The following is a 20013-nucleotide window of genomic DNA, read 5'->3' on the forward strand; positions in this document are numbered from 1 at the left end:
TTCCTGTTGCATCGCGCAGCAACGGCAGCGAATGCGATCTTGACATTCAATCTGACGTAAACGCCACAGCTTTTTGACAACGTGATTGAAATCCAAGGCATCCGCTGTTCTTATTTACCACTGTCGAGGGCCTAACTGCAATGGTGTCAGTGGTGATAGCTTCCGTTATGGAGCCTTTATTGTTCTACACTATTGCACAGAGTTCGACCAGTGACACTACTAGCGATGTTTCATTGTTGACGAGACCGAAGTATGGTCCACACAGCTTCTTGAGGATAAGTAAAGAAAAATATTCGAAGCGCAAGGAGGGACAATAGATACTAAATCCGACATTAATGAAAGCGAGTGTGGTATGCTGATCAGATTCCTTTCCAATATAGTTAACCAAGGGATCTTAGGCGTAGTGGGAAGCATCCTATGAGTCATTTTCTTTTTTATTGCATTGGCAGCAGATACACTACTGGAAATTGAAATAAGAACACCGTGAATTCATTGTCCCAGGAAGGGGAAACTTTATTGACACATTCCTGGGGTCAGACACATCACATGATCACACTGACAGAACCACAGGCAACAGAGCATGCACAATGTCGGCACTAGTACAGTGTATATCCACCTTTCGCAGCAATGCAGGCTGCTATTCTCCCATGGAGACGATCGTAGAGATGCTGGATGTAGTTCTGTGGACGGCTTGCCATGCCATTTCCACCTGACGCCTCAGTTGGACCAGCGTTCGTGCTGGACGTGTAGATCGCGTGAGACGACGCTTCATCCAGTCCCAAACATGCTCAATGGGGGACAGATCCGGAGATCTTGCTGGCCAGGGTAGTTGACTTACACCTTCTAGAGCACGTTGGGTGGCACGGGATACATGCGGACGTGCATTGTCCTGTTGGAACAGCAAGTTCCCTTGCCGGTCTAGGAATGGTAGAACGACGGGTTCGATGACGGTTTGGATGTACCGTGCACTATTCAGTGTCCCCTCGACGATCACCAGAGGTGTATGGCCAGTATAGGAAATCGCTCCCCACACCATGATGCCGGGTGTTGGCCCTGTGTGCCTCGGTCGTATGCAGTCCTGATTGTGGCGCTCACCTGCACGGCGTCAAACACGCATACGACCATCATTGGCACCAAGGCAGAAGCGACTCTCATCGCTGAAGACGACACGTCTCCATTCGTCCCTCCATTCACGCCTGTCGCGACACCACTGGAGGCGGGCTGCACGATGTTGGGGCGTGAGCGGAAGACGGCCTAACGGCGTGCGGGACCGTAGCCCAGCTTCATGGAGACAGTTGCGAATGGTCCTCGCCGATACCCCAGGAGCAACAGTGTCCCTAATTTGCTGGGAAGTGGCGGTGCGGTCCCCTACGGCACTGCGTAGGATCCTACGGTATTGGCGTGCATCCGTGCGTCGCTGCGGTCCGGTCCCAGGTCGACGGGCACGTGCACCTTCCGTCGACCACTGGCGACAACATCGATGTACAGTGGAGACCTCACGCCCCACGTGTTGAGCAATTCGGCGGTACGTCCACCCGGCCTCCCGCATGCCCACTATACGCCCTCGCTCAAAGTCCGTCAACTGCACATACGGTTCACGTCCGCGCTGTCGCGGCATGTTACCAGTGTTAAAGACTGCGATGGAGCTCCGTATGCCACGGCAAACTGGCTGACACTGACGGCGGCGGTGCACAAATGCTGCGCAGCTAGCGCCATTCGACGGCCAACACCGTGGTTCCTGGTGTGTCCGCTGTGCCGTGCGTGTGATCATTGCTTGTACAGCCCTCTTGCAGTGTCCGGAGCAAGTATGGTGGGTCTGTCACACCGGTGTGTTCTTTTTTCCATTTCCAGGAGTGTATGTTGCTACAGAAGAATGCTTAAGATTAGATGGGTAGATCACGTAACTAATGAGGAGGTATTGAATAGAATTAGGGAGAAAAGAGATTTGTGGCACACCTTAACTAGAAGAAGGGATCGGTTGGTAAGACATGTTCTGAGGCATCAGTGGATCACCAATTTAGTTTTGGAGGGCAGCGTGGAGGGTAAAAATGGTAGAAGGAGACCAAGACATGAATACACTAAGCAGATTCAGAAGGATGTAGGTTGCAGTAGGTACTGGGAGATGAAGAAGCTTGCACAGGAGAGAGTAGCATGGGGAGCTGCATAAAAACCAGTCTCTGGACTGAAGACCACAACACAACAGCAGATATGTGTTCTTGGATTATGGAGTCTTTCAAGAAAGTCAACAAGAAGTATCATGCAGAAGATTGCAAACGGCTAATAATCATCATGTTGAACTGTTGCCTTGGCCATTTGGTAGCAATACCAATGATAAATGAGTAAATAGATAAATTTTACCTACTGACACAGGACACAGTCTATCACCCTTGGCGTGATGAAGTTGTGGTGTGACATAATACATACAAAAATAGAAAGTCAACAGAATGGTGAAAATAACTGTTTTGTGCCTATATTATTCTTTAGGCATACAAGTTTAGATGACAGATTTGTGTCATAGCCAGACGTCCATGAAATGGTGAAAGATGACAGTTGTTTGGTAAGTTTGTCAGGCCAACGAATATGAATTTTAGTTGTGGTGACAGACAAATCTGCATTGTAGCCCAAGATTGAAAGATGACGTGTCTGTACTGTGTTGGCAAAACGGTATCGAAGGCTACAGTTAAGCCGAATAATGTGGTTTCCCAGTTATCACAAATGAAGCTCTGAAACGGCACAAAACGACAGTTCACAGTAAGTGGCAAAAAGTAAAATTAAAGAGTGTAATGTAAGTGTACAGGCCTTCATAACTATTGTAACTGAAGACAAAATTTTGTAGGATGTGAGGGGGAATCATTTTGTTTTTCAATTTCTTTACTCTATCGACGTTTCGCCACTTCTGTAGGGGTTTTATGTAGGGGTCGTCTACAGGATCTTGGGGTGTTGAGCTAAACCTGAACAGCTGAAGATTCTGAAGAATATCGCAGCAGTGGAGGGGAAACATTGATCGACTAAAAGAAACTGAAGAGGAAACTGACGCAGCCTAATGTCCTACAAGATTTTACCTTCGTTGAGGAGAATTATCGGTTGAGTACTAACATGACAAACAATTTGTATTAAGATCACACAGGTTCGAACGGACTATTAATAATGTGTACAACAGTAGATAAATGCATTTAAAGCTAAGAAGTGTTTGGTTCTATTTTTTAAACTGTCCTTGAACTTTATATTAATGCTACGTTTCGTCCGATGAAAGAAGATTGTACAGCTGTTTATCTTAATCCTTCAAGTGACAAAATTTTTTTTTCAGCATAACAGTGAAATAGGTGTCACTGTGTACTCTTGGAAAATAGAAATAAATAAACTTGTTCAATCTGATGTCTACTTTGAAGTCTGCCATGAGGTTTGAGGTGTTAGGTATTCATACCATGGATCAAGAGAAAAACAGTGAGACATGGCAACTCCGTTGTTTACCAGTGATATGCACACTGGTGGAAAAAATGTGACATCCTTAAGAACTGCGTTCAGTCACATGAGTGTATAACATTTGCATACTGAGCGGTTGTAGTTTTATTGATTCAACATCCTTAAGAACTACGTTCAATCACATGAGGGTATAACGTGTGCACACTGAGGGGTTGTTGTTTTATTAATTCATTTGTCATGGTCATCAGCCATTAGAGTTGCAGAGGTGGTAAGTTTGTGTACCTCCTGCCTCTGCAAGCAAGAACTGTGCTGAGTTTAGATGTGAAAAGTGTTGGGAACATTAATTTAGGGTACAACTATGCCCCACAGACGACTACATACTCCTGAAGAACAAATTAAACCATTAGAATGGTGTCTCATTATAATCCTGCAGGAAGCTGGATGGACGTATCAAGAGACTGTTGCACGTGTTGAAGGCACAACGAATTGGTGGTTTGTCGCTGCTTTCGGGAATGATGTGTGGAACATTCCCACACCCATCAACCAGGTTCTGGACGTTCACATAGTACAGACACATGCACATTGGGATTGACGTATTGTGCGAGCAGCAGTGGCCGACGAATCATCGTCCAGGGAAGAAATGTGGACACAGTTGCAACTCCTGTGCCACCAAGGACCATTGGGAACCTACTTGCATTAGGCCTCAGATCACTTGTGCCTCTGGCCAGGCTACCGCTGACAGAATGGCAGCACTGAGCACAGCTACTCTGGTGGCGTGAAAAAGTCGACTAGAGAGGGACTGGCACTCTGTTGTCTTCAGTGATGAGAAAAGGTTCTGTTTGTATGTGAGTGATGTAGGTACATGTGTACATCGTAGACAAGGCGTGCCTAATCCCGTAAGTTGTCTGCTCTGATCAGCAGACAGTTTGAAAGTCGCCTTGCCGGCCATTCGGGTGGAAAACTTACACATCCTTCGTTATAACATATCTTTGTTTGAAATGAGCCACTAATGCAACCAGTCACTGCTTACAGATATTTTTTTATGTACTACAAGAAATTTGCCATAGCTATTTGTTCACAAAAAACGCACTTTATTACACTAGCATAAGTGCGAGTTGTAGCATTTTGCTGTTTAGTGCTCCACATGTTGAAAGTGAATGGTATTTGGCATCACATGCTTTTTTCCGACACCTGGTACACTACATTATTACCATTTTGTGCCATGTGCTGTATATGGGTAAATCCTGATGCCTCATTGTGGTGATGTTCTTATCAACATCTGAGCAATTTTACAGTACACACAGTGAAGCGTTTTTAGTCTCATGTCTACCACTACTGTAAAAAATAACAGATACTGTTAAAAATGTAAAGTTAATGATTTATCCCTTCTGAAAATGTAAATCCTATGACCTGAAGCACCTAATATAAAACATCTGTACATATTCATACACCTGTGGAAGGTTATATTGGAACGTGTAGACAGTAGAGTTATGACTAAAAAATACTGTCTGATCTGGGTCCTTGCAAGCCATAATACACTTCAAATTACTAGATTGTTACCATCACAATGGCGTCCAGTCAAGGGTTCAAAATTTCCTGCACCTTCAGCGTCCTCGAGAAGTTTAGTTGTCTTTCAAGGTCTTTGGTTGTAGATCTTGTGAGGAACCTATTACTGAGTGCCTTCATTCACCTATGACATGCAGGTCTCATCCGAGGCTACGTGGTGTGGGGGGTCATCAGTTACAAGCTGGGGTCACATATGATGTTTCTGCAGAGTAATGTAACCCATACACACTTCATTGCACAGGTTGCTATAGAAGTGCTACTCCCAATTCATCAACAGCAATGTGATGAGCTCTCTCAGCATGGCAACTGAAATCCACATACAGCTGCTGTGATGCAATATTTGGTTCTCATTTTTAGCATCTTACTTTCTCTCAGTGAATCAGTCCTTGCTGTCTAGGAACTGGAAGTAACCAGGTTTAACTTCAGTGTGTTTTGATGTCTTTTCTTGTGTTAATTCCTTGTCCATAAGCAAGATAGGTTTGTGCCAAATCACTCAGAGTTGTCACAGGCTACTTCACATTCGTATGTTTCACTTTACTATCGTATTTAGTATCTGTACTGTATACTTCACACTCCCCGCCAGGGTAGCTGAGAGCACTAACACACTGCTTCCTGGACTCGGGTAGGCGCGCCGGCCCCGGATCGAATCCGCCCGGCAGATTAACAATGAGAGCCAATGTGACAACCTGCCTGGATGTCGTTTTTAGGCAGTTTTGCGCATCCCACTAGGTGAATACCGGGCTGGTCTCCATGTTCCGCCTCAGTTCCACGGCTCGCAGACATCTGAACACTTTCGCACAGCTCCATGGATTACACTCGATGCAGACAGTTGGGGTACACTAATTCCATCTCAGGGGGTACGGGGTGGCGGCAGAAAGGGCATCCGGCCACCCCTTACACATTAACATGACAAATCCGATTAACAATGGCTGACCCTGTATAACTGTGGGGCAAGGCTCAAGTGATTGAACTGTATACTTCTCACTGTCCCTTTGTCATTGAATGAAGCTATCAATTAGGTGAATGAACACCTCCAAGGAGAAGAAGTACAACATCTTGTTGGTCCAGGGACCACAAATCAGGAGGTGAGTGTAACTTCATGAGGGGGAAAGGTGATAGACAGACCACCATATTACATCAGTCACGAAGTTCAAACAACAAACAAGCATTTACAAAGTGCCTGCATTGCTACCAGAGAGAGAGGGGGGGGGGGTTACCATATGCGTTCATGCTACTGTGTAGGAAGACTATACTGTGAGGTGAGTGTTCCATTTGGCCTGTATTTCTCATCATACACTCCTACAATGATGTACTACCTGTCGCATTACTTGTCGATAAAATGATCTTCCCTGGAGAGAGTTTCATTTTTTTTTCCCATCACGGTATATTGAACAGTGTCACTTGAAAAGTTAAATGCTCCAGGAAACATTGAAGGGGCGGTGGTAGGAGCTGAGACACATGGCCATCAGTGAAATGAGACAGAGGCGGCGGGGTGGGGGGGTACCATGTGCATTCCTGCTACTGTTAAGGCAGACTTTACTGTGAGGTGAGTGTTCCATTCGGCCTGTATTTCTCATCATACACTCCTAAAATGATGTACTACCTGTCGCATTACTTTTCGATAAAATGATCTTCCCCTGAGACAATTTCATTTTTTCCCAGGTCAGTATATTTACCGGTGTTACTTGATAAGTTAAATGCCCCAGGAAACGTTGAAGGGGCAGTGGTAGGAGCTGAGACACATGGCCATCAGTGAAATGAGACAGACAGATGTTACAAAATGTTCTGTTTATTTCACATAATGAAGGAACAGTGGAGGCGTGAGTCAGTAGTCGACGTCGACGCCAGCAGCCTGCGCCTGTGCCTGGGACTGCGCCTGGCTGAGCGCGGCACCTTCCCCGCCGTAGTCGCCGTACCCGCCGCCGTAGCCGGCGGCCTGCGCCTGCGACTGCGCCTGACTGGCGCTCAGACCGCCGCCATAGCCGCCACCCACCCCAGACGCTTGCGCCTGCGACTGCGCCTGACTGGCGCTCAGACCGCCGCCGTAGCCGCCGCCCACCCCAGACGCTTGCGCCTGCGACTGTGCCTGACTGGCGCTCAGTCCGCCTCCGTAGCCGCCGCCCACGCCAGACGCTTGCGCCTGTGCCTGCGCCTGGCTGGCGCTCAGGCCGCCTCCGTAGCCGCCGTAGCCGCCCTCGCCCAGCGCCTGCGCCTGCGCCTGTGCCTGCGCCTGGCTCTCACTCAGACCGCCGCCGAAGCCGCCGTAGTTGGCGCCGCGCTTGAGAATCCCGCCGTGCAGGCCGAAGCCCTCGCCGATTGCGCCGGCCTGTGCCTGCGCCTGCGACTGCGCGGCGCTCAGCGCTTCTCCGCCCAGCAGTCCGCCGCCGAAACCCACCGCCTCCGACTGCGCCTGTGCTTGGGCCTGGGCCAGGCTCTCACCCAAGCCAACTCGGTTGATGCCGTATCCTATAAATACAGATGCATATCTTACACATTTGCTTTTTTATAACTCCTCATTCCATTTACAATTATCATCTGTGAGCTACCAGTTGGTCATAACTAAAGTGCAGCTGTTCAGACAATTCAAGTGTGGGCTTAATCATTTGGCAGCGAAACTTGGTAGATATTGTAATGCGTTAATGCGGAAGAAATTTTCACTATAAAAATTAGTTCCAATTCTGGCCACCAGGTGCAAATACACTACTGGCCATTAAAATTGGTACGCCATGAAGATGACGTGCTACAGACGCGAAATTTAACCGACAGGAAGAAGATGCTGTGACATGCAAATGATTAGCTTTTCAGAGGAGTCACACAAGGTTGGCGCCAGTGGCGACACCTACAACATGCTGACATGAGGAAAGTTTCCAACCGATTTCTCATACAAAAACACTAGTTGACTGGCATTGACTGGTGAAACGTTGTTGTGATGCCTCGTGTAGGGAGGAGAAATGCATACCATCACGTTTCTGACTTTGATAAAGGTTGGACTGTAGCCTATCGCTATTGCGGTTTATCATATCGCACCATTGCTGTTCACATTGGTCGAGATCCAATGACTGTTAGCAGAATATGGACTCGGTGGGTTCGGGAGGATAATACGGAACGCTGATCTGGATCCCAAAGGCCTCATATCACTAGCAGTCGAGATGACAGGCATCTTATCATCATAGCTGTAATGGATCGTCCAGCCACGTCTCGATCACTGAGTCAACAGATGGGGATATTTGCAAGACAACAACCATCTGCACGAACAGTTCGACGACGTTTGCAGCAGCATGGACTATGAGCTCGGAGACCGTGGCTGTGGTTACTCTTGACGCTGCATCATAGCCAGGAGCACCTGCGATGGTGTACTCAATGACGAATCTGGGTGCACAAATGGCAAAACGTCATTTTTTCGAATGATTCCAGGTTCTGTTTACAGCATCATTATGGTCACATCCGTGTTTGGCGACATCACGGTGAATGCACATTGGAAGCGTGTATTCGTCATCGCCATACTGGCATATCACGCAGCGTGATGGTATGGGGTGCTATTGGTTACACGTCTCAGTCGCCTCTTGTTTGCATTGACGGCACTTTGAACAGTGGACGTTACATTTCAGATGTGTTATGACCCGTGGCTCTATCCTTTATCCAATCCCTGCAGAACCCTACATTTCAGCAGGATAATGCACGACCACATGTTGCAGGTACTGTACGGGCCCTTCTGGATACAGGAAATGTTCTACTGCTGCCCTGGCCAGCACATTCTCCAAATCTCTCACCAACTGAAAACGTCTGGTCAATGGTGGCCGAGCAACTGGCTCGTCACAATACGCCAGTCACTACTCTTGTTGAACTGTGGTATCGTGTTTAAGCTGCATGGGCTGCAGTACCTGTACACGCCATCCAAGCTCTGTTTGACTCAGTACCCAGGCATATCAAGGCCGTTATTAGAGCCAGAGGTGGTTGTTCAGAGTACTGATTTCTCAGGATGTATGCACCCAAATTGCGTGAAAATGTAATCACATGTCAGTTCTAGTATAATATATTTGTCCAATGAATTCCCGTTTATCATCTGCATTTCTTCTTGGTGTATCAATTTTAATGGCCAGTAGTGTATGACGCTGTAAATCCAACAAGGATGTATAGAAATCTTTCAGTATGTAATGGATTAGAAATGGGACTTGGGCAGAAAAGGTGAAACAAGTCAGAAAGGCATAATGTTGATTTTATTATTAACTGACACTTACAGAATTTGTTGTGCAGAAAAGGTGAAACAAGTCAGAAAGGCATAATGTTGATTTTATTATTAACTGACACTTACAGAATTTGTTCAATATGAGTGCTGGAGGAGATGTCGACGAGATGCTGTACAGCCCCAGATTTGTACCAGTGGCCAAAATTGGAGTTATTTTTACAGCATTAGTCAGTTCCACTTTGACACATTAGCGTATCTACCAAGTTTCACTGTCATACAATAATTACAGCCCACACTAGACCTGTATGAATAGCTGCAGTGTAATTATAACCACCCAATACACTGTTGGATATTTAACGAATTTTTGAAATAGAATAACCAACACTTTCTTGTCAAATATCTAACCGGAATAAAAACAAGGCTCCTTACTTTGTATATGAGGGGCATCTAAAAACTAAGTTTATTGACACTGTAAATGCTTCTGTTTCTTTTCCCAAGCATTTTGGTGACGTGAAACAAACATTTACAAACCAGTGTTGTAGCAGGGCAGATCCTATGCTCGTAAACAGCTGTTCACTGCTGATGTGACTTCATCATCGATATTAAAGTGCTTATCTCCAAGATGATTCTGGAATGGGGCGAACATGTGAAAATCACTTGAGAAAGATCTGGTGCATATTTGGGAACACTTTCCAGTTGAATCTTCCGAGCTCTGCTGGATAATTCGAGTTGTATGACACCGAGCATTGTCGTGAAGAAAGAGAACATTAAGAGACAATGTCCAGGACGTTTTGCTTTGGTGGCAGCTCGTTGATTCCTCAAGACATGACAGTTCCTCTCTGCATTCACTGTGGCGTTGCGAGGCAGGTAGTGAACGACCAAAACCCACTGATAGCTCCAAAAGGTGAATGTCATAAGTTCCTCTGCCTAATGTGTGACCTTTCCTTTGTTGGGGCACACCATGCTCTGACGTTTTTGTCTCAGGACCAAATGATAGAGCAAGGATTCATCCACAGTGACAAGCTATTGGAAGGGCAGAACTCCCTCTTTATGATGTATTTCGCATCTTGCACAGTTTTTTCGGTAGTGAAGAAGATCTGACAGGATTTTTGCGGTAGATGAACGCCCAATTGCAGCCCCATGTCGTCGTCAATGGTAATGTGACAATCTCCCTCGACAATTTTGCGAACTGCAATAATGGCGTTATCACGTGTCGCTATAGTGGGTTTCCCCATGCGCTATTCACATTCACCTCTTTGCGCCCTTCTACAAATTGTACACACCATCATCGAACCATTTAAATGCTTATGCAGTCTTCCCCTTAAACAGAGGTTAACTTTCAGCAGATAGCTGTTTTGCTGCGAGAAAGCGTATGACAGAGTGCAACTCACAAGCGGATACACTTCGCAGAGGTAATTCCGTTCTAGCAGGCAGCATACTGGCAAGATACTGCGGTGTGCATCGTAAGCTGGTGTGGGTGCTGTTAGCACATATCAGTCGAACTGGCCTGCCCTTGCATTTCACGGTCACATTCTATTTTGAAGAGAAATAAATAGGAAAACATACTAATTGGATGAGCCTCACACAATGGGTCCTTGTTCGATTTTTCATAACCAAACGAAGAGTGGCAAATGGACAATGAGTTATCACATCATTTGCTTGCTTGAAAGTAATCAGGGTAATTAATTAGTGATTTGACGAAATTTTTCTTATCTGATTTTCATAGTCAAACGAAATGGACAAATGGATTATCAAATTGGCCAATGTGAGGCGTTGTTTTGCGAGTTAATCTTTAGTTGCTTTAAAGTAATCATGATATTTTAAAGAAACTTACTGATTTGAGGGAAAATACTCCAATAAAGTTTTGTCGAATTTTCGTAGCTAAACGGAGAATCGGAAATGGACTAACGGGATATCAAATTACCAAAAAACTTAATTGCTTGAAAATATTTGTACCAAGTAAGAAGAACTTAATTAGTGATTTGAGGGAAAACTGAACTACTTGACGAACAGCTGCTGCTAGCTGTGTAAATGAAGTGTCAAAAAGTTCATTTCTCTAAGACCTAACTATTTTACGTGTAAAAAGCTATGTTGATATGATATTTAAATGTGAAAAAGGCTCCCATCGAATCGTCGATTAAATACAGGTCATTTCGAGAGCAGAAGACGCTGAAACGTCTAGCCACCTGCTGTATGAAATGTTACGTTGGTGGCCGGCCGGTGTGGCCGTGCGGTTCCAGGCGCTTCAGTCTGTAACCGCGTGACCGCTACGGTCGCAGGTTCGAATCCTGCCTCGGGCATGGATGTGTGTGATGTCTTTAGGTTAGTTAGGTTTTAAGTAGTTATAAGTTCTAGGGGACTGACGGCCTCTGATGTTAAGTCCCATAGTGCTATGAGCCATTTCAATTATGTGGCGTTGGTGCGATATTTAACTGTCAAAATGGTTCCCTTCTGACCAGCCTACTAAATTCAAGACCTTTTGTGAACAGAAGACCTAGGAAAGCGAATGAGGTGCCAGTAAGATCATGCTTTCTGAACAAAACTAGAAAACAAAAAAGGGAAAAAATCGGTCAAATGTTCTGTGAAATGATCTGCCCAAAATTACGAAATAGAACAGATTATAGAAATATTTAACGCACCTCATTTGCATGAAATGATTTCTAGCGTCATTGAAAGGCTCATCACTCAAAGTTTGACCGATGGTTCTTTTTCCGAAAATTGTTCTATTAAGTCATTATCTTTCCACGAAACTTTCCAGGCCTCGATCAGCTTCAACGTCCTTATGCAGTATACAAGGAATAGTGTCTTACGCTACCAAATTTTTCGAGACATATATCTAGTAAATACTAATCTAAGCTGTAAGAAAGTGCTTCTCTGGAACTTTTGTGCTAGCATTATTTCACACATGTTATGCGCTTTTTTAAACGCTTTGTTACATGAAAGAGAAACATGTTATTTGATTAAGTCGGCTGAATGTGGACGGCAAGCCAAAAAGTGTTGTGGTGAAAGAGTAAACGAAGAGAGCAGTTTCTGCCTTTCTTCAGCTGATGTTACAGTCTCACGTCAGGGCTGTAGTCTGCACACCCGGTGTTCACCGGTCGTGGTCTTCCGATCCAAACGCTCAAATCTGTCTCGAGCATCAGCTTAAAACTTCACATTGCTGCTGTTGCCTCTTCATCATATTGAAAAATACTTTAGAAGAAATTAAACTGATTAGACTCTGTGTCTGTTTTATTCTCACAGGACTTCAACTTGTTCACTGAGCGTTCATTCCCAACCTAAGGCGCCCTTTGAGAATAGAATGTATGTTATCACGAGTCTCACCGAGGGAATTAAAATCATCCGAGGTACCGTGACACTGAGTGCAGACATCTACATCACTGAATGACAGAACATTGTTCAGCGCCTACACTGGGTACTGAAGAAAGTAGATGAACCATTTCATTGTGAAGAGAGTCTAGGACCAACTCAAGCTTACCCGGTTTTAATAAACATTTTAAGAGAGTGTTTCAGAAATAGCGCACGAGAAACAGTGTTGCTTCTGTCAGTATGAGCGATGGACTCGTAGATAAGAACGTAGTTATATAGCCGAACTTAGAAGACATTAGTTACGAAGTAAAATCAGAGAACCTGTGCCCAGGCAAGAAGTTATCTTTGTAAATATATGGATGATTTATTAGTTATGGATACAGTATGGTCATTCAAAAAACACAGCAAGTTATTTTCATATTTTAATCGTGACGTCAGTGAAAACTGTACATTCTCAAGTTGAGCCCCATCTAATCAATGTAGCAAGACACTGTCGTGGAATATTTCGTAGTCTATGAATTGAATTTAGTTTGCTTCTCGAGTACAAGTGGCGAATTCTGTAATGTACAACACCAAAATGTGTATCTCGTTACAATGTTCTCGCCTAGTAATATAATAGCAATTTTGTTGACTCTTTTAATCAATGCAGTATACAATTTTCGTGCCTCGTGACTTTGATTTCTGTTTTTTACAGCAGTGTAATGCTAAATAATCGCGGGAATTGAATAAATATGAATTTAATTTGCATTTTGGAAACGGGAAATAAGAAGAATGAATGAAAGAACTGAAAAAACTAGGGTTAGGTAAAATATGAACCCGTAATCTGTCATTAAAATACGACGTTCTTCGATTATTGTTCCACTACCACTGGTTTCAGTAAAAACCATTGGTTACACGTCTCGGTCACCTCTTGTTCGCATTGACGGCACTTCGAACAATGGACGTCACATTTCAGATGTGTTACGACCCGTGTCTGTATCGTTCATTCGATTCCTGCGAAACCCTACATTTCAGCAGGATAATGCACGACCGCATGTTGCAGGTCCTGTACGGGCCTTTCTGGATACAGAATATGTTCAACTGCTGCCCTGGCGAGCACATTCTCAATATCTCTCACCAATGCAAAACTTCTGGTCAATGGTGGTCCAGCAATGGCTCGTCACAATACGCCAGTCACTACTCTTGATGAACTGTGGTATCGTGTTGAAGCTGCATGGGCAGCTGTACCTGTACACCCCATCCAAGCTCTGTTTGAGTCAATGCCCAGGCGTATCAAGGCCGTTATTACGGCCAGAGTTGGTTGTTATGGGTACTGACTTCTCAGGATCTATGTACTCAAATTGCATGAAAATCGAATCACATGTCAGTTGTAGTTTAATATATTTGTCCATTTAAAACCCGTTTATCATCTGCATTTCTTGTTGGTGTAGCACTATTAATGGCCAGTTGTGTATTTGTTGATTACGATTTCACTCTCATGCGCTAGAATGCGGTAATTTCCATGCATTAGAAAGCTACTGATGGAGATGTTATTAGCCTGAAAGCCCTGTCAATTCGTGATAAACGCTTTCGAATGTACTAGAATGTTATACAGGTTACAGGGTTTGATAATTTCTGTGTGGTACAAGAGCGAGCTACAGAAGAGAGTGAGTGACGACGCAGTGATCGTGTAGAAGCCAACAGGGGCGACTTACCGTGTACGGCGGCTGCGGTGGCCAGCAGGAGCACTATGGATCTCATGGCTGCGGCTGCGGTTGAGGTGGCCGGAACGAGCTGTCGTCTCCTTATATTGCGAGCTCACGAGGAAGTCGGAGAGCGCAGGGCGACAAACATCTGGCTGCAGATAAGGGGGGTGGCGATACCGTGCGCTTTCACGGTCGTCGTCTGCATCTTAGGCCGTCGTTAAATTGGAATTAGGCCGCAGATGGGAAAGGCCGCCGATACGGCTGTTGTCTTCCCGCTGCGTGACTCTCCCACGAAGCCGCCCACAAGAACTCTTGTGGCAAAACACCAGAGTACACAACGGTCTTTCTCGGCGTTGCAAATAAAGTCTAGCCATACAGGTGTAGCTGCAAAAGGCAAGAAAAGATGAATATGTGCCAACAGACTGTGCTATGACAAATGCAACAGCGGTGTACCAATTAAAGGCCCACAGCGCACATCTTTTATATTTTTGCTGTTTCAGCATAACAAATAACTGCTTGACCCTATTATGTGAACATTCCTGACATCTCAGGGTTCAAGATGTGGAAGCACTTTCCGTGTAACTGGGCGTGCTTTTACTAAATGTTCGATACTAGTAGCTGTTTTATCTCCTCGCCCATTTGTTTCCAATGTAAGTAAATTCCATTTTCTTTGAACACCGAAGAAATTCGTAAACTGTCTGTATGTGTATCAACTACTTTTATCAGATGACTTTTCTTTTGCAACTTTTGCATTTATTTATATTTGGCTCGCATTGTTCTTCTGCTTATTAGTACAATAATTTTTCCTAGGTTGACAGAAGCAACACAAAGTACTTCTAATCGTGAGAGAGTATAATGCTTATTGCTACATAATGAATTATGGATGGGTACGCCTTCTGCGAGAACACAATTATTGTTTAGCTTTAATGCCCACACGTGTTTCGTCATAGTTGTGGTATCTTCAGTGAGCTCTATTCTTTCATTTTTTTGAAATACAAGCATACAGATTACATTTAGGTTAGGAAATACAGGACATCTGATTTTGTTGTTATTTAAATTACATTTGTGCTTTACCTTGTATTTTACATTATGTGTGTGTTGCGGCTGCCAAACGAAGTCAGTCACAGGTCTAAATTAATACTCACTGTCATTCGCAAACATAAGATATAATAGGATATCGTTAGCACTGAATTTTTGTTTATAATCGAACCTTTCAAACGCATATTCCGATGACAATCCTGGTATGTGCCCCTGTTTTGGTCTTAGCTTTATTGTACTAGGTTTGTCTTGAGCTGTGGCTGTTTTGTGTTTGTGTGGCAAACGTGTTTTTGTTGTTTTTGTATAGTTGTAATGGCCTGTGGACATTGGTAAAAATATTACGAAGCATTGATATGGAGAAGTGTTTGGTGTCGTTTCTTATTCACGGATTGTGTTACATATTTTAACAGCGTTTACTCCGGTTTCTTCCGCTCATTTGAGAATTCTGCGTTTCGTTGTGTTGCTGTGGCTTGGACACACGTTTCACTGCACAGTTTGCTTTGTTGATGCGCTTTTGACTGTCATTTGTTTCACTGCTTTGTTTTAGTTTGTTGGCCCGAAGACTGAGATTGTTCCGTTTGTTTTCGTTCTGTGTGTGTGTGTTTTCTTGTGTTTTCGAGCATATGCATCTGCGTGCGTTCTTGCGTGCGTGCGTGTGCGTATGTGCGTGCTTGTGTGTGTGTGTGTGTTTTATTTTGTGTTGTTTGATAGTTCGTGTAGCGTGCTAAATAGTGTTTTGTGGTAATTGTCTTCTATTCTTAAAATGGTGCAGATGATTACTGCGTTTTAGGATTTGGAGATCTGTTTCTATGCCACGCGCGTGATTGTTTTTTGAATTAGCTGGTCCGCAAATGTTCCAGTGTGCGTTGTCATGTTTCAGTGCCCTTAAATGTACCAGATATCTTGTCCTGCAATTTGTTTACTGAATCATAGCCTTTGCAGGTTAGCTAGTACATACACGCTTTGTTGAATTTACCTATGGTGGTGGTAGGTATTTTTAATCTTTCCTGCAAAGTGATGCTTGTTCTATATGTCACATGTATACCTTCTTTTCTTATAACGTTTCCTGTTATGTGTGTTATTTTGTTGTCAAATTATAGTTTGATACTTTACCGCTACAGTTAAGGAGCCAAAATATTGCTACAGTGAAGGAGCGAAAAGTCGAGTGTAACATCCCATGAACATCGAGTTAATTAGAGCTGGAACACTAGATGAGTCAAAAGAATATAGAGGAAGAAATCACCCGTCTTCTTTTGCGGTGTTACAACACTGTATTTTACGCTAGAAGAATTTTCTTGTAGGTTCATTTTAATTTTTTAAATAGTTTTTTATGTGTATCCTGCTGATTGGAGGTTTGAGGGACTTCGACCGTTCACTCATGAAATAAAATGGAACAACTACAGCCGTCTTTACGATGTTATTTATTAAATGGCTACCCGTCCCGGTACTTCAGTGCACCATCTTCAAGCCCTAACTGACGCTGAGGAGGTTAACACTAACCGTAAACACGATTCATCAGTGGCCAGGGCAACATCTATAAACATGTTTTCGCAGACTTTATACAACAAAGATGTTAGTCTCCAACCATCAACTATATTACTAGGTGACAGAAGGCGGAAGAAATGATAACGGAGAGCTGCAATCGTGTTCGTAAGAAAGTAAGACCTATCGTATATCGATCATGAGGTGCAATAGGAGCTGCTTCAGTGGCGTTCGGACTGAGGTTAACCGTTAAATTTTCATTTCGGTCGCGTCTTTTTAGACCAAGATTACATTCAAAGTTCAGACACGCACATGGTGCAGAAGCTGACGACAAACACAGTAAGCGCGTTTTTATTTTCAATTGGCGAGTGTAATCATAATGAGCCAAGCAGCTGATAGTGTAAATAGGAATGCCGAAACTCAGTTTTCTACATCTACTGTAGTGAGTACAAAATACACATTCTTCCTAAGAAAATCCTGTGATCCACCCTTCACCTTTTTCTGGTCTTATATTTACAAGCAAATCAGTTACGCAAAAGATGTCTTTTGGAACTGTTGCGTCTTTTGTGCTAGAAATAATGGATATTTATATTGAACGTAGTAGTAGCGCTTGAAAACTAATTTAGTCACTTGAAGATTAAAGTTTTGGTTCTTACAGGACGTGAAGCTGCAGGTCATCGAAATTGTATTCAGCAAAAGTAACACTGGAGAACGAAATGAGATTTCAGCCGAATTTATTTCTTAAGCAGTATTTTAATGTTTGGTTCATCAAAACGTGAATGACGTAATCGACATTGCAAAGTTTTATTCTTAGGTATTATTTATTGCTGTGTTACAAGTTCCTACTTATAGCAAGAGCTATTAGCCATTCTAAAATGTGACTAAGAGTTAATAGAAGTTACTCAAGCTACGAAGTCCCAGCTCTGATACGTGATCAAGTTTCTTTTAGTTAATACATCGTAGTTGTAAATGAAGCATTCATCGGTTCACGAGGCGTAGTAGGAGAGCGTGAAACTAATAGTTCTTAGCGTATACTTCCTTCACACTTATTTACGTACCAATCATTCCATGGTCATTACACCAAATTAACAGATATGAATTTATGTAAAAAGACTGCAGCCGAAGAGATAAGAGTGTAGAGACGCTACAAACTAAAATAATTACTGAAGGAGGAGAGCAGAACAAATCCTTATAGAATAAAAGAAGACAAAGTTTGTGAATATCAGTTTCCTTTCCTTTCTCCTTCATATTCTACACATGTATAAGATTACTGAAGTAAAATACCTAGAGTAACCGTTTTCCACAGTTTTCATCAAGACTAAAACTATAATTTGGCGGAATTTTACGCCTACAGAGATATTTAATATCAAAATTTCCCAGAAAATTAGTGCCTGACAGTATCAAGAAGCATATAATGAAGACCACAGGGAGTATTAAAAGAGCGAAAGCTTTAATGTAACTGACGTAGAGATGTTTCTGAGCCCCTGTCTCGACGTCAAAGATACGTACAAAAATCTAGAATTGTGAAGTTACTGTGGTTATTATTTTATTGTTCACTCTTGTGAGACGGGCATGTTCTGTTCAATCAAGGACAAAATGCCACCTAAAGAATCTTTTAATTTATGCAGCTTTAGTGATTATTTTTACTTTTCACGTCCTTGGTGTAGTCTCTCCGCTTCCACGCTCTTCGGTTACTGTCTTACCTACTTGCTTAAAAAAATACCAGGTCTGAAAATTTGGTGTAATGATCACATATAAGGGAAATATATGTATGTAGCTGTATTTATATTTCCGATTTTGCATGAGTTTCCTCTTTTTTATTACAGAATTGCAGCACAGTCTTCGAATTTTATATTGCATTTCATCTTTGTGGCAGAACATTTATAATAAGGCAAAGAACGAGTAAACAGGAAAAAGTACTTTTTTGCTTTGTCGTGTACATTACATCATTACTCATCCCAAAAATAGATGGATTCTTTGTATCATCAAAACAGCTAGCTAGGACCAAACTGATCGGATACATAGATTACCCGACAACAAAAATAATTAGCTACTGTTTTGCCTTATGGAAGTGGGAAATCACATGAGAACGTGTCGTTAAGTTATGCTATCAGAGAATTTACATGTGGAAGTACAATATGATTTTCGATGAGTTATGAGTAATAAATAAAAATTGAAAAATTATATGTGATCCGGATACAGTGTCAAATCAGTGAAAGATAAGACTTGTATCCGGAGTAAATACAACGTTGATTATTCGTCACTGCTCTCTTTCACTTTACCTAATGTTGGGACGGTTTATGTATGGACGACACATCTACTTTCTTCTCTCGTACCTGTTGGGATGAGACAGTGATTCGTTTCCACTGACCTCGTTATTAACGAGACTTTTGGTCAAGTAAACGATTATCGATGTTCGCCGAATCGATTCTTCCATTCGTTAGGCTTACGCCCCCGCACGCTCAGAAGCTTTCGTTTGACGTATGAAAACGAGGCAAATTCTCGCACCTCTCAGAAAGTAGTGTTTACGCTTGGATTCTCCGTTCAAGTTGTAGAATGTAAAAGAAAGATTGCTAACATGGATGCTTATTGTCTATTCCATTGTTTGAGACAGGTCGCCAGTGGGCTCTAGAACAATGAATGCGTGTCTAATGCTCTGGTATATAGATGGACCTATACCGGGTATAACAAATTCTTAATGGACGAATTTACCGAAGAACAAATTTCCCACTTTCAAAGTTAGGAGAGGAGTCATTGCAGTGGGATACTACTGTTTAGCCTTGGTACACTGTTGTAATGCTAGAAACGTTCTTTGAGCGAATCGTATCATTGATATCCTTTCACTTTGAACTTTGATTTCACTCCTGAACCTTTCTTTTATTTCCATCATTGCTTCCTCGAAGTACAGATTGAACAGCAGGGACGAAAGACTACATCTCTGTTTACACCCTTTTTAATCCGACCACCTCGTTCTTGGTCGTCCGCTCTTATTATTCCCTCTTGGCTGTTGTACATATTCACTGATGACTTCGGTATCCTGAGGGAACGTGAAGGAGAATTACATGATCTGATGAATGGAATGAAGTCTAATGAGTACAGAATATGGACTGAAAGTAAATCGAAGAAAGACGAAAGTAATGAGAACTAGCAGAAATGAGAACAGCGAGAAACTTCGCATCAGGATTGAGGGTCACAGAGTAGATGAAGTTAAGGAATTCAACTACCTAGGTAGCAAAATAACAAATGACGTACAGAACAAAGAGGACATCAAAAGCAGACTAGGTACTGGCAAGAAGGGCATACCTGATCGAAAGAAGTCTACTG

General features: G+C 43.1%; 1 protein-coding gene across 3 annotated transcripts; it reads right to left on the reverse strand.

Moving 5' to 3' along the window:
- Positions 1–6760: 6760 nt before the first annotated feature.
- LOC126279956 (spidroin-1-like) lies at positions 6761–14286 on the reverse strand. 3 transcript variants are annotated; one of them, XM_049979721.1, is made up of 3 exons: positions 14179–14286; positions 7136–7455; positions 6761–7003 (listed from the first exon to the last, which is right to left on the reverse strand). In XM_049979721.1, the coding sequence occupies exons 1-3, from the start codon at positions 14222–14224 to the stop codon at positions 6815–6817; spliced, it is 555 nt and encodes a 184-aa protein (XP_049835678.1). In that variant the 5' UTR covers positions 14225–14286; the 3' UTR covers positions 6761–6814. The 3 variants fall into 3 exon arrangements, with proteins under 3 accessions (XP_049835678.1, XP_049835677.1, XP_049835676.1); XM_049979720.1 differs by having other exon boundaries at positions 6761–7063; positions 7130–7455; XM_049979719.1 differs by having other exon boundaries at positions 6761–7455.
- Between the last annotated feature and the right edge of the window lie 5727 nt (positions 14287–20013).

The sequence above is a fragment of the Schistocerca gregaria genome, chromosome 1, assembly GCF_023897955.1.
Source record: "Schistocerca gregaria isolate iqSchGreg1 chromosome 1, iqSchGreg1.2, whole genome shotgun sequence".
NCBI classification, from domain to species: Eukaryota; Metazoa; Arthropoda; class Insecta; order Orthoptera; family Acrididae; genus Schistocerca; species Schistocerca gregaria.

Coding starts and splice junctions, on each gene's coding strand:
- LOC126279956 (XM_049979719.1), bottom strand. CDS start 14,224: ATGAGATCCATAGTGCTCCTGCTGGCCACCGCAGCCGCCGTACACG. Junction 7,456..14,178: donor CACCGCAGCCGCCGTACACG/GTAAGTCGCCCC, acceptor CTGTATTTATAG/GATACGGCATCAACCGAGTT.